Source organism: Diprion similis, chromosome 14 (genome assembly GCF_021155765.1).
Source record: "Diprion similis isolate iyDipSimi1 chromosome 14, iyDipSimi1.1, whole genome shotgun sequence".
In the NCBI taxonomy this organism is placed as follows: Eukaryota; Metazoa; Arthropoda; class Insecta; order Hymenoptera; family Diprionidae; genus Diprion; species Diprion similis.
In genome coordinates this window covers 6,275,388-6,287,098 of record NC_060118.1, presented here as the reverse complement: position 1 = coordinate 6,287,098, position 11,711 = coordinate 6,275,388, and the positions used below count along the sequence as shown (strand labels likewise).

Genomic DNA, 11,711 nt, shown 5'->3' with positions numbered 1-11,711 from the left:
GTGATGGTGTACGACCAATATTGTTGTGCACCAGTGTACAGCAATATATTTTACCTCACCTTATGGGTCTTCACCGCGTCTACTACGGTACCGTATGATGTATGTCAGTACTGGTACTTGTACTAAGTAGATATAGACAGTTCGTGCCTGTTACCATGGTCCTTGCATGAGAACGTCAGTTTGTATGCGTGTTTTGCTGTAAGGCGTGTATCGAATTTCATTTCGAACGATACCACGACCAGAAACAGGTCGAGTGTCAGCACAGGAAGTGTTGACTTTGGTTTTGGTCTTGCTCTTGGTCTTCATTCGTCTTCCATTCCCAAGCTATAGACATCTTTTTGCCCTGCTCCGAGGCGGATCGCAATCACTGGGAAATGGAAAGAGAGCGGACTCCCTTACTGTATAAATGTAGTGAGTCGGCAGGATTATCTCTTCTGTTTGCCACCCTCTGCATGGTCGACATCTTCGGGGTCTTTCCGATTATTACCCTGCCCAGGGCGATCATACAATGCGGTGAGTCGTGCGCAAATCTTTATTACGATCGAGCGAATCATCTGCAGTGTAACGATTCGTTGATAGAGTAGAATTCTTGAAAAGATGCTGAGGGCTTCGTCCAAGAAGAGGCCGTATAAAGTAGATTCTCGAAATTCGGACTACAATTGTTGAAACAAACTATTCTGTTTCAGGTTGGCTTGGCATACCTTTGGTGATACTTGTTTTAAGTCTTCAAGTGTACACGGCGAGACTTCTCGGCAAATCCTGGATAATCGCCATGACCCTAGACCCACAGTTGACGCGGAAAAATCGGTACTAGCTGAAAATCAAATATCTCGCGATCGAGGACACTTTACTTCTATTAAGGGGGGACGGCCGTGTAAATTGTTTTTAGAATTGAACTTATATCTTAAGAGTATAAGTGTCCGAAGATTTTACAGTGAAATTAGAAATTCTACCGCTGCTACGGATGGGAGTCGATACCCCCTCGTCTATTTCGAATTTATTTGTATAACAGCGAGCACTCGAGTACTCCACGAGTACTTATGTGTTAGTGTATATCTTTATATAATTTATTTTACGGTCCCGGAATAGCAAAATAGCGAAAAACACCTGGAAGTTACGAGAAGCTTCTACTTTCCGTTACGTGAAACTAAAACGTTTTTCTGAAAATTACATGTTCGAAATTTGCGGCAGCGATAAAGAAAACTGAAAAACCGATTTCTTTCGATCAAAGTTGTTTACATACATTATTCCAAACACTTGTCGGTAAACCTAAATGTTCAATAACAAATTAAATTGAACAATTGTTTTTGTATAAAGAACCACTTTTTCAGCAGTCCACGGTAAGCCATCTTATTTAATAATCATTACGCGACTAATTACTCTTTTTTGTGTAGATATCCCTTGGCAGCGGTGGCCCAGATGACTTTAGGACCTTTTGCTTGTAATTGCGTGACGGTGCTGTTGAACTTGACGGTTTTTGGCGGAGGGATTCCGAGCCTCTTAGTAGGTAATCAATTAAAAATTATTCAGGAACGAAGTAATGTCGCGGATGAGCCACGGTCATGCTTTGAATCAATGGCAATTATATGCTCCTTGAAATCGCGTGTTTCAGCTTCTCAGAATCTCCAGCTTTTCGGCATCAAAGTCTCAGGGGAAAAGTTCGATCTCTCCTTTTGCTACTGGCTCATCATCGTCGGTGTTCTCCTCTGCCCAATAATGTGGCTTGGAAGTCCTCGCGACATGAAGTAAGTGTAGTACATTAGGGTGGTCCTTAATATGGGTATTTTCTAATTTTTATGCTCCCAGGAGCTTAAACGCTTGAAATTGATAAAAAGAAACAAACTCCTTGATGATTTAAACTCTCTATATGAACACTAAGATAGTTCGCTTTGTGATATCAAAGTATCTTATAGAAATAACACGGAAAAAACTATTTTGCCATTTAAAATTTGATAAGTCATTGACGAATATACCGACAATAATGGAAATAACATATTTTTGTAGTTTTTCCCATGTTATTTCCACAAGATACTTCGATCACAGAGCGAATTATCTTACACTTGACATAGAGAGCTCAAATTCTCTGTGAATTTTTTTTATCAATTTGAAACCGTTTAAGCCCCTGGGAGCATAAAAATTAAAAAAAAAAAAACAACATTCATTGGCCCTATTAAGGACCACCCTAATGGACATCCGTTCCGTAGCAGCAGACTAACAGCATCCCATTATTACTTCAAGGTGGTTGGCAATGTGCTCGACGCTGGTGGTCACACTCACGGCAACTTTGACCTGGTGGTGTATCGCGTCGGACGACGTCATCGCGGAACCGAAGCCAGTGCCTCTCTGGCCACCGTGGGAACGGTTCATCTCTGGGTAAAATTGGACACAGAGACACCTTCTCCTAAAATGTTATGCTGTCTGTTAAAAATAAGCTCGTACTAAATTTGCTTTTGGATTATAAAAATGATTAGCATTGTTGAGTACAGATTAGTACTTTTAGCACCGATGCAGGGGCAATTGTTAGCCTTAATTATGTTTCTCTGGCACAATTTTTTCTTATGAATCGTATATAATGCAAGTGTCTTCTTCCGTCAGCTATGCCATCCTCGCTTTCCAGTTCGACGTTCATCCTACGCTGATGACCATCCAGGTGGATATGCTGCAACCAAAGGATGTAAGCAAGGCAGTGATCAGCTCATTTCTTTGTAAGTGTGGGAACAACATTCTGATAATTATACTATAGCTTATATATGCAGTTAATTTTGGCATTCAAAACTTTCCTCTGGAACTGCAGTTACAGGCACTTTGTTTACGGTATCAACGGGTCTGGCAGCTTGGAAATATGGAGACAGGATTACCGCGAATGTCTTACAACTTGTGCCAGGAGGTTTTGCAACACACGCGGCTATCTTGCTCGCTGCACTTCAGCTTTGTCTTTCCAGTGCCATCGGACACTCAGCTTTGTTTCAGCACGTGGAGGATAAGCTTCGTGTTAAAAGATGTACGTATACACACTTATCACGAAGAGTCGATGAAACCATTGAAGTAACTTGCACTTGCACATTTTAGATTCGTGCAGGTATACTATTCGGTGGAGGCTAGCGCTGAATTCCTTCCATTTTTCACATCCATTATACTTCTTCTTCCTAATCTGCATCTTTTTCGGTAAACTGCTTCAGAGAAGAATTTAATCCATTTGATTGAGTCTCTTCTTAATGCTCTTCGTCTTCTTCTTCTTCCTCCTCCTCGTCATCTTCTTCCTCTTCAGCATCAACATATTGACAAATTTTTTTTCACTTTATGGAAATAAGCACCGGCATTCGGGTCAATTCAGTTATATTATCCATGAACAAACTTCAAAATATTGCTTGTCTGGTTACAAAAATAAAGCCTCTGAAGGATAATAACAGTTCTGTTCGTTTTTGAGACAAAAGAACTGAAATAAAACTAATTTAATACATTACTAACGGACATGAATCGTGTTAGCCCATGTTATATTGTGTCCATTATCTTTAAAACAACGTTTCCAATTCATTCTGTCAATGATTTTATTTCAGCGTTCAGTTGGAAGCGATGCGTCACAAGGTCTGCGCTGGTCTTCCTGGCTGTTGCGTTAGGCGAGTCAGTACCACGATTCGACATCGTGATGGCTTTGATTGGGGGTTCCTTGACGGGTCCTCTGGTCTTCATTTTGCCCCCACTGATGTACTCCAGGATCAAGAAGCTCCAAGTAGCGGTTCAGCGGTCTTCAACACCCAACATATTTTCCGCCTATCAAAAGCGTGGAGGTTCCAACCTTATCGCTGACCCCAGAGTCCATTCCCAGTCTGTGCACTACGGGTTCAAGTTCGAAACTAACATCGACCCAACGAGTTGTCACTCCTTCGTGTATTATGACACTGGTAAAACCGGCGAGCTTATGGGAGAGGATGACAATCAAGGCGAGACTACTGCCGAACAGCAGGTACATTTGGATGCCAGTAAGCCTGTTGTGGTAAAAGAACGAACGAGTCATTCGCAGTTTACCTCTGGTAGGTATTCCAGATGGAACACATCGGAGAGACTAAACGACTGGTTTGGACACTTGGTTGTCATGCTGGGTGTGATATTGACCATCTCCTCAACGTATATTAATGTCAAAAACACAATCAGATTCGTAGAGTTTACACCACCCTGCATCCTAAACGTTTCGGCAGCTGCTAAGGGCTTAGATTTTCACTGAATACGCGCAATTGTATGAACAGTTAATGTTACGGATGTAAAATTAATTTTACAGACCGAAAATTAGTAGTATACTCGATATCCGGTGTAGGGTGAGTGTCCCAGTTATTGACCTTTTTTGGTTGCATTTATCTGTTTAGATCCTTAGTTCTGAAATTACTGAAAAATATATTTGTGGTGTCTAACCATAATAGCATTTAGTTCTAGTCATCGAGAAATTCACAATTTGTGCAGTCAATTTATAATTTTGGAAAATAAAAACGTTCAATACATGAATCTAAATGTGTCAATAACTGGTAAACTCACCTTATTCTGACGAGAATTTAAATGTTATTGTAAAATAATTGGTAAACGATAAGCATAATTACTTTTGAACAGTATAGAGTATCTATGCGATATATGTTAAAACCAGCGAGTAATCAAACACACGAGCAAACGATGCGAAAAACGTATTGCGAGATTCAAATTTAAAAAAATAAATTAGAATTACAATTGTAATATTACATGCGACATGTAAATGATCACCTTTCGCCTAATATTTTATACTTCCATGTCTAGTTGCAGTCATTTTTGTGTTTTTGTTTTTCAGATAATTGTTCCTTCGCGAATTATCTTTCAATGGTTATTTCCATGTACCAGAAATCAAATACATGGGGTGACCTGCCGATTTTACCACATGGCGTCCACCTCTGATTCTCAGGAATTGTGCGATGTCTAAAAAGGGCCTAAAATGAGTTGCTGTAGATACACTATTGAAATTTTTGTTTACAGTGTACGAATAACACGAAACCAAACACTTCAAAGACAAGTCTAAAATCTGGATAAGGTGTAGTTATAGGTATAGCCAAGTCGCTTTAATCTGCGTTTTCAAACAAAAAGTATCAAAAAAAGTTCAATTTCAGGATACGAATCACACTTGGAACTCGAATCTTAACCACAATTCTAAATGTTGCAAGGGTATGCAATTCAATTTGTAACTATCTGATTTTCAAGAGAAACGATCACAATACGAGACAAGATGATTAATACGCATCTCATGACATAATCATTAAATAACCCCGGATCCACCGGGATCCATCCAGATGGAGGAAACATTAGTCCTGAACTGAAAGTCTTTAACGACTTATACTGATTATTGTGAGCCCTTATTCTGGAACTTCATTATATCATTTATTATACAAATACTGAAGGATGATCCTTTGAGCTATACTCTACCTTAGTCAAAGTTATATTTTATAGAGTCCGGGATCAAATTTCAATATGAACGTAAGTAAATTTCAAATCAATTGCACGAATCATTGAATAACAATAAATGAAATAATTTTCAGAGGAATTATCTTTCACTTATGTAACTTTATTCGTTAAAATCTGTTTTGAACCTGCCACGTGAAAAATCTCTATTACATCAGAAATCTTTTTCATATTGTTTCCTGCTACCATCAGTTGCATGTTATAACAACATCTCGTAGCGTGATACTTGAAAAGTTTTTTAGCGTTTTAATCTTATTAGCTTATAATGCTTACAATTCATAATTTTGATGATTTGACCGTTATCACAACCTAGCTACCAGCTACCAATGTTAATGACTTCAAGAGTCACTCAAAAAGTTCCATAATGTCGAAACGCACTTTCTGCTTATTAGGGTCCAGGAAATGAAAATCGCTATCTCGAATAACGCAAGAGTAACGTTTCGGGGAGATGACCGTGATTTCTTTCTTAGATAATTTATATAGCTCTAATAACTAGGATAAAGTGTTGGAGTTGTCATGATTTTCGGAAACAAAACAATATCTGGAAATGCAGTTCACATAGCAATGTATTTTTACATTTTCATAAAAATTTATAGAAAAGTATAGAAGAATAATCTACGATGAGATTGATGAATGCTGGATCAAATGGGTACTTTGGGCCTCAGGACAGCAATAACAATTTTCATTATCTTTGGTATTTTTGCAACGGATTTATTCATTGATGTTTTCATTACAATCGTTAAACATTTTTCTTCCTTTTTCCGGCTATTCATTTCATGTAAAATTCTTTTCCTTTCGCGTAATCTGCTCGTGACATAGATTCCTAATTTGTTATGCGACTTGGTACGTAACAATTATTTCAAGTCACTATGTATAGGTATAATTGATTTTTATATTTTGTACATCTACATAAATAATACAGCGATCAAAAAATCTGCTATCAAATCGATCAAGCAAAGCTCCACTTGAAAACCGTGATTTTGTGTCATTCAAAGATGGCTAAATAGTTTTAGGATTTGGTTCTATTTCACTCCTTCTTGGTCATCAAAATATGCGTAAATTATGTGATAATTATCACTAAAAGAATATAATTATGCGTTTTACCTATGCTAGTACACATTTACAGTATTTTATAGACTCTCTTATGTCATGTAATGTTGCGCATAAATTATGCTCGAATAATATCATATATTCATATTCAATATGTTACAAGGCAAGAAAACAGGCGTACATGGAAAATGATAGTCCAATCAGAATCTCACAACATAAATGAAATTAATAGATCTTATATCACTCGGTTAAAATAAATCAAAAAACCGAATAATATTTACGTTTTCATTTTCTTTTTTTCATCATCAGTTTGTATACACGGTTCAACCTAAATTGCGATTAAATCATTCACCCAAAAGGGATATTAAATGCCCAACACAATTTAGGTATGTAATATAGAATCATTTTTGTGAATATAAATAATGTACTTTTTAATATATAGGAATATTAAATATCTATATATATATACACATATATGTGTGTGTGTGTGTCTGTGTATGTAAGCTTTTAAGCACACTGTGGTAAAAAATGTATAAAGTGTGAATTCAACTCTTTTATAATAAATGTGTCACAGTTAAAAGCACGTTATTCTTGAAGCTCGAGCCCTGTATACAGGCGACACTAAAACATTTTCTCTCATGTGCAGATTAAATTATTACATACATTACATACACATGTACCCACATGTATGTTGAAATTCGAATCGCAAGTAAATTTCTTCAATGAATATTTGTTTCTTTGTATAATATTTCATCAATGGGTCTTTTCGTGTCTCTTTCTTTTTTCGTTCGACTACTTTTCCAAAAGTATGAAAAGACTAGTTAACTCAGTAGTCTGAGTTGGCATTTACTAAACGGATGTAGCTTGTCTCACTCAACATAATTTTTGTGTTCGCTTTTATATTTACAATCAATAGTGCGAACTTTGCAAAGTAAAGTGATATAATATGTCGATAATTGATAAGGCAAAATTTATCATATAAACTGAGTATAGTCAGTTATTTATAATATTACGAGTACTATGATAAAGCCATACTACAAATGTGATGGTCTTTCGTAAATGCACTAGTATCAGATCTATAGAAATTATAACTGCTAAAACTGTGCATAACGTAAAAGTTTACTAGTGTACGCATACATACGTCTCACCTACACTTTTGGACCAAAAATATCATTGAAATATAAAATCAAGTCATACGTACTGGCCCAGGGGAGCGAATATAGCATTAACATTCTTTTTCATGGTTAGAATAATTTTTACACACAATTCACTTCTTTTTCGATTTTGGACTCGTGGATTGAAAAACGCTCGAAGCTGACATCAAGTTTTCAATATACTGACCGAGAACCTGATTTTCACTTCGTAACTTCAAGTTTTCTTCCTTGACACTGTCTACTCTTTGGGATAAATCTGTAAAAACAATTGAACGCGTTGGACTTTATGCGATCCATATTTTACAATTAATATTGCTGAAGATAAATCCGTTTATTTTTCCTCCATAATTATTATCCATATTATTCTTGCTTACACAGGATGACTTTCAGACTCCAACAGCCAATATTGAACTATACAATGTTAATTTGAATAAATATTTTAAAGAGCATTACGATGCAATTAGGATTTATATTCAGCAAACTGTTAATATTTTGGAAGTATCAATCCGAAGTAACAATATCTATGGAATAGTACGAACCGTCCAGAGTATTCTGCAATTCCAAGACCTGAGCAATTAATCTGGCTTTTTCTTCTTGTTCGTCTGGGCTAATGTCCGGATCCAAACCTAGGAAAAATTTAAATAAACTATGTATAAACAATACGAAACGGGAAATCTTATCAACAGATACTTATAGGTGTCCATAAAAATGTAGACGAAAGTTATAGCTTTTTCACAGACATTTTCGGGGGGGATATTTCATTGTTATTCAATATCTTAGGAAAATTGTATTCCTGTAAAGCCAAATGACAATGAAAATCATTTTAATTCGAAAAAAACAAAGAAATAAAAGTTATTGAAGATAAACTGACGAAATTATATAAATTGTACAAACTAAAACATCAATTTCATTGGTTGAACTAGATTGAATTTGGTTTTGCCAATTCTTTTGTTGTTACGAAAAGCCTGTACTATCCAGTTAATTCTTCCAAATCTTTGTTGCCTCAGAAAAAAATTATTTACAGCAACATTTCTTTGCACCACACCCCAAGAAATATATTACGGAATCAATAATTCTCTTTTCTGAGTAGATTAGGAAGCTCCTATTTATATGAATTCTATGTGCATCTGGATAATAATACAAATTATCTTGTAATCATGGGCAATAATGGACATGATTGCAAACTTTCTTTTCACAATTTTTAGTGTTTGAAATATTATCAACTGATCCAGTAAGTTAAAAAAAGTAATTATCTTAGTCACTGGATAAATCAACATACATCAAAACTGAATTAACATAATTAGATGAAAATTTAAATACCAATTGATCGGAACAGCAATAATGAAAAACAGGTATGAATTCTTTGACATTTCTAAGTCTTCTTGACTGAAAATTCAATTGATTTACTGAATGTTTTATGATAAAAATTTCATTCAAATGGTAAACTTTAGAGAAACATGTCAGTTTCCGCTTTCAAAAGTTGCAGGATTACTATTTATTTCTATCTCTCATACCACAGTTTATGAAAAGTAACATATACATTTAAAACTCGAACTTTGACGAGAACTGCATTTCGGTGACATATTTTTTCATAATGTTAAATAAACTAAAAGGGTAAAAATATCAAGACGTTTACTTGAAAAATAACTTACAGTAAAGTTCTGCAAAAATGTGATCTATACTACTTTAAGCGACTTTACTGGCAGGATTATTGGTAATAATCTGGGAATGATAATTGATGATTGAATGACATGAGGAATAAAACTGCAACTTTTTCGATACTAAAAAGAAAGGAAAATCCATTTAAGAAGTTCCCCAGAATGATAATAGGATAACTTCATACTAATTGTAAGCTTCCTAGAATTTCACAACATTTTCCTGTACACTGGTTTTCCCTGTGCATCCAAAGTGGTATAATAATACATAAAACTCATATCTGTAGAGTGAAACTTCTCAATAGCGGTCAACTTCGGGACCGGAAATCTTGGTCGCTATAGCGAGGTATCCGTTGTCAGGAGGTATATATTTCTCATTACGCTTTGCTGCTGAAGATTTCTAACTTGTCCGATATGAAGAGGTGCCTGCTGTTAAAAGGCGCCCATTAAGAGAAGTTTCACTCTACTGGGAAAGTTGATAACGATTGCACTATGTGATTCATTGGATAGAAAATACGACAATGTATTACTGTTAGGGCTGCTACTGCCATTGGTGAATGTTGAAGGGATGGAGTCCATGCTCCTGCCATGTGCGAGAATGTCCGAAACATGGGACATGTTGTCGGGAGCTTCCTCCTCAGGAATAATGACTAAAAAGTAAAATCGTTCATTGAAATAGGGTAATCCAATGAAACATTGTTGGGGAATCGATTGAACGAGATTAATGACGTGCACAATTGTTTTTCACGATTATGTAGGTCAAAAAGTGGACACATCTGCATGTTCTTATGTGCAATACCTACCCTGAGGATCGTCATCTGCTAACGGTATGCTACTCATGTCATCTTGTAATTTAGCCCCGGACATCATCGACGTAGACATCGCCGGGTTTATATTTCGCTAAATAATCAAGGCTTGCGTTGATACGTAATAAGTGTAGAGCTGCTCTTTGACGTCGGTCTGTATTGATTCAACACATTTATTACTAGGAATTTCACCCAGTGGATTTGCAATTTGTTTATTACTTCGTTGATGTCCAATTGTGAGTTAATTTTCACTCGAATTAATGGGAGTATTTGTGCTTAATGATTAACGAGTTTCATTAATTTTATATTTACTTTACGGTTAATCGACTTCCGCACGTTAAAATGTTGGCCATTTAACAAAAATTGGCAGGCAGCAGCGGGGGCAGACGATTCTATGAGTCATGAAACGTGAAACAAGACAGTAAGAGGTTCATAACTGTATAGAAATAAATGATGAACGGGAATGGGCGATCTTAAGCTCGGTCTACAATGGACGTATATTGTTCAAATATAGACTGTATAGTGATACTCATGTATGCCTATCCACTTCCGGCTAGCTATGTCTCGACGTTGCAAACCAGACTATAGAACGGTATACAATATAGGTGCGTTCCTTGTAGTGCGTTCCGATATTAGCTCCCAGTGCTGTCAACAATCTTTTATCTCTTTTGCGTAGCCCAGTTCGTCGGTAGCTCTGCCTCTATTCTAGGGAGTTTTTAGCGCTGCTAGTTCATTTCAGGTCGCAACCGTTGTCCGTAGCATGGTGGAAGGAATTACAACTTGACCCATTCAAATGTATTATTCAGCATTACTAACTTCCACACCTGTCAAAAAGACTGGTCTTTAAGAATATGTAATAATAGAATACGTCTATATCAATGTGATATGAAATTTTTTCATTGTTAGGTATTTTTTGAAGTCCAGCAGAATACAGAAGCCGCAGCGTATGCGCAATTGCAAAGTCTAGTCGAGCCATATGGCTTTCGCATTCTGCCCATTGCTTATGGATATACATTTTTTGAATTGCAGTTAGTCAATTGAAAATCCACGAGCAATGCGCAGAATGCAGAAGCCACATGACCGGATTGGACTTTGCAATAGGGCATGCGTTACGGCTTCCGCATTTGCCTATGGCCTTTGTAATTTTATGAATAGCCTTGTCGGTAAGGATACCACATATATAATCGACGCCCGTACTCGAGAATATTGTCTTCTTTATATCGCTCCACATCTATGTGCAACTGCCTACCTGCTTACTCTCCATTCCTCACTTCCTAAGTTTACAAACATAATTGTAATAAATAAAGACTATTATTATTATTATGACCTATACATATATATATGTATATATTTAAAAAAATATTATTCATCTATACATTAATGTCTCAAAGTAATAAAATACTTCCTATAACAAGGAGTGTTGTTCGTTTATAATTCAAGTATTATCTACTCACATTATAAATCAGAATATCTTGATCAATGTAATAATATTGAAATATCGATGATTCTACATCCTGTTTATTCATATTTTTACTCATGTTATAATATCCAACCATCTGTAAACTAGAATATTA

At 36.1% G+C, this 11,711-nt stretch overlaps 2 protein-coding genes across 3 annotated transcripts; one reads left to right on the top strand and one right to left on the bottom strand.

The window, feature by feature from the left end:
- Nucleotides 1-139: 139 nt before the first annotated feature.
- On the top strand, nucleotides 140-5,462 carry LOC124414586 (amino acid transporter AVT1C). Of its 2 annotated transcripts, XM_046895563.1 has the most exons (9): nucleotides 140-513; nucleotides 687-807; nucleotides 1,395-1,507; nucleotides 1,613-1,745; nucleotides 2,239-2,373; nucleotides 2,596-2,705; nucleotides 2,795-3,001; nucleotides 3,558-4,031; nucleotides 4,811-5,462. In XM_046895563.1, exons 1-9 carry the CDS (start codon nucleotides 375-377, stop codon nucleotides 4,912-4,914), a joined length of 1,536 nt encoding a protein of 511 aa, XP_046751519.1. In that variant the 5' UTR covers nucleotides 140-374; the 3' UTR covers nucleotides 4,915-5,462. The 2 variants fall into 2 exon arrangements, with proteins under 2 accessions (XP_046751519.1, XP_046751517.1); XM_046895561.1 differs by having other exon boundaries at nucleotides 3,558-5,462.
- Nucleotides 5,463-7,294: 1,832 nt separating this feature from the next.
- LOC124414721 (short coiled-coil protein B) lies at nucleotides 7,295-10,576 on the bottom strand. Its single transcript, XM_046895754.1, has 4 exons — nucleotides 10,135-10,576; nucleotides 9,862-9,981; nucleotides 8,216-8,302; nucleotides 7,295-7,932 (listed from the first exon to the last, which is right to left on the bottom strand). The coding sequence occupies exons 1-4, from the start codon at nucleotides 10,211-10,213 to the stop codon at nucleotides 7,790-7,792; spliced, it is 429 nt and encodes a 142-aa protein (XP_046751710.1). The 5' UTR covers nucleotides 10,214-10,576; the 3' UTR covers nucleotides 7,295-7,789.
- Between the last annotated feature and the right edge of the window lie 1,135 nt (nucleotides 10,577-11,711).

Bases quoted from the DNA above. Each gene is read 5' to 3' on its own strand.
- LOC124414586 (XM_046895561.1), top strand. From the start codon at position 375: ATGGAAAGAGAGCGGACTCCCTTACTGTATAAATGTAGTGAGTCGGCA. The intron at 1,508-1,612 runs GTAATCAATTAA...CGCGTGTTTCAG, and splicing joins GATTCCGAGCCTCTTAGTAG to CTTCTCAGAATCTCCAGCTT. The intron at 2,706-2,794 runs GTAAGTGTGGGA...CTGGAACTGCAG, and splicing joins AGTGATCAGCTCATTTCTTT to TTACAGGCACTTTGTTTACG.
- LOC124414721 (XM_046895754.1), bottom strand. From the start codon at position 10,213: ATGTCTACGTCGATGATGTCCGGGGCTAAATTACAAGATGACATGAGT. The intron at 9,982-10,134 runs GTAGGTATTGCA...TTTACTTTTTAG, and splicing joins AGCAGATGACGATCCTCAGG to TCATTATTCCTGAGGAGGAA. The intron at 8,303-9,861 runs GTAATACATTGT...AATTTTTCCTAG, and splicing joins TGGCAGTAGCAGCCCTAACA to GTTTGGATCCGGACATTAGC.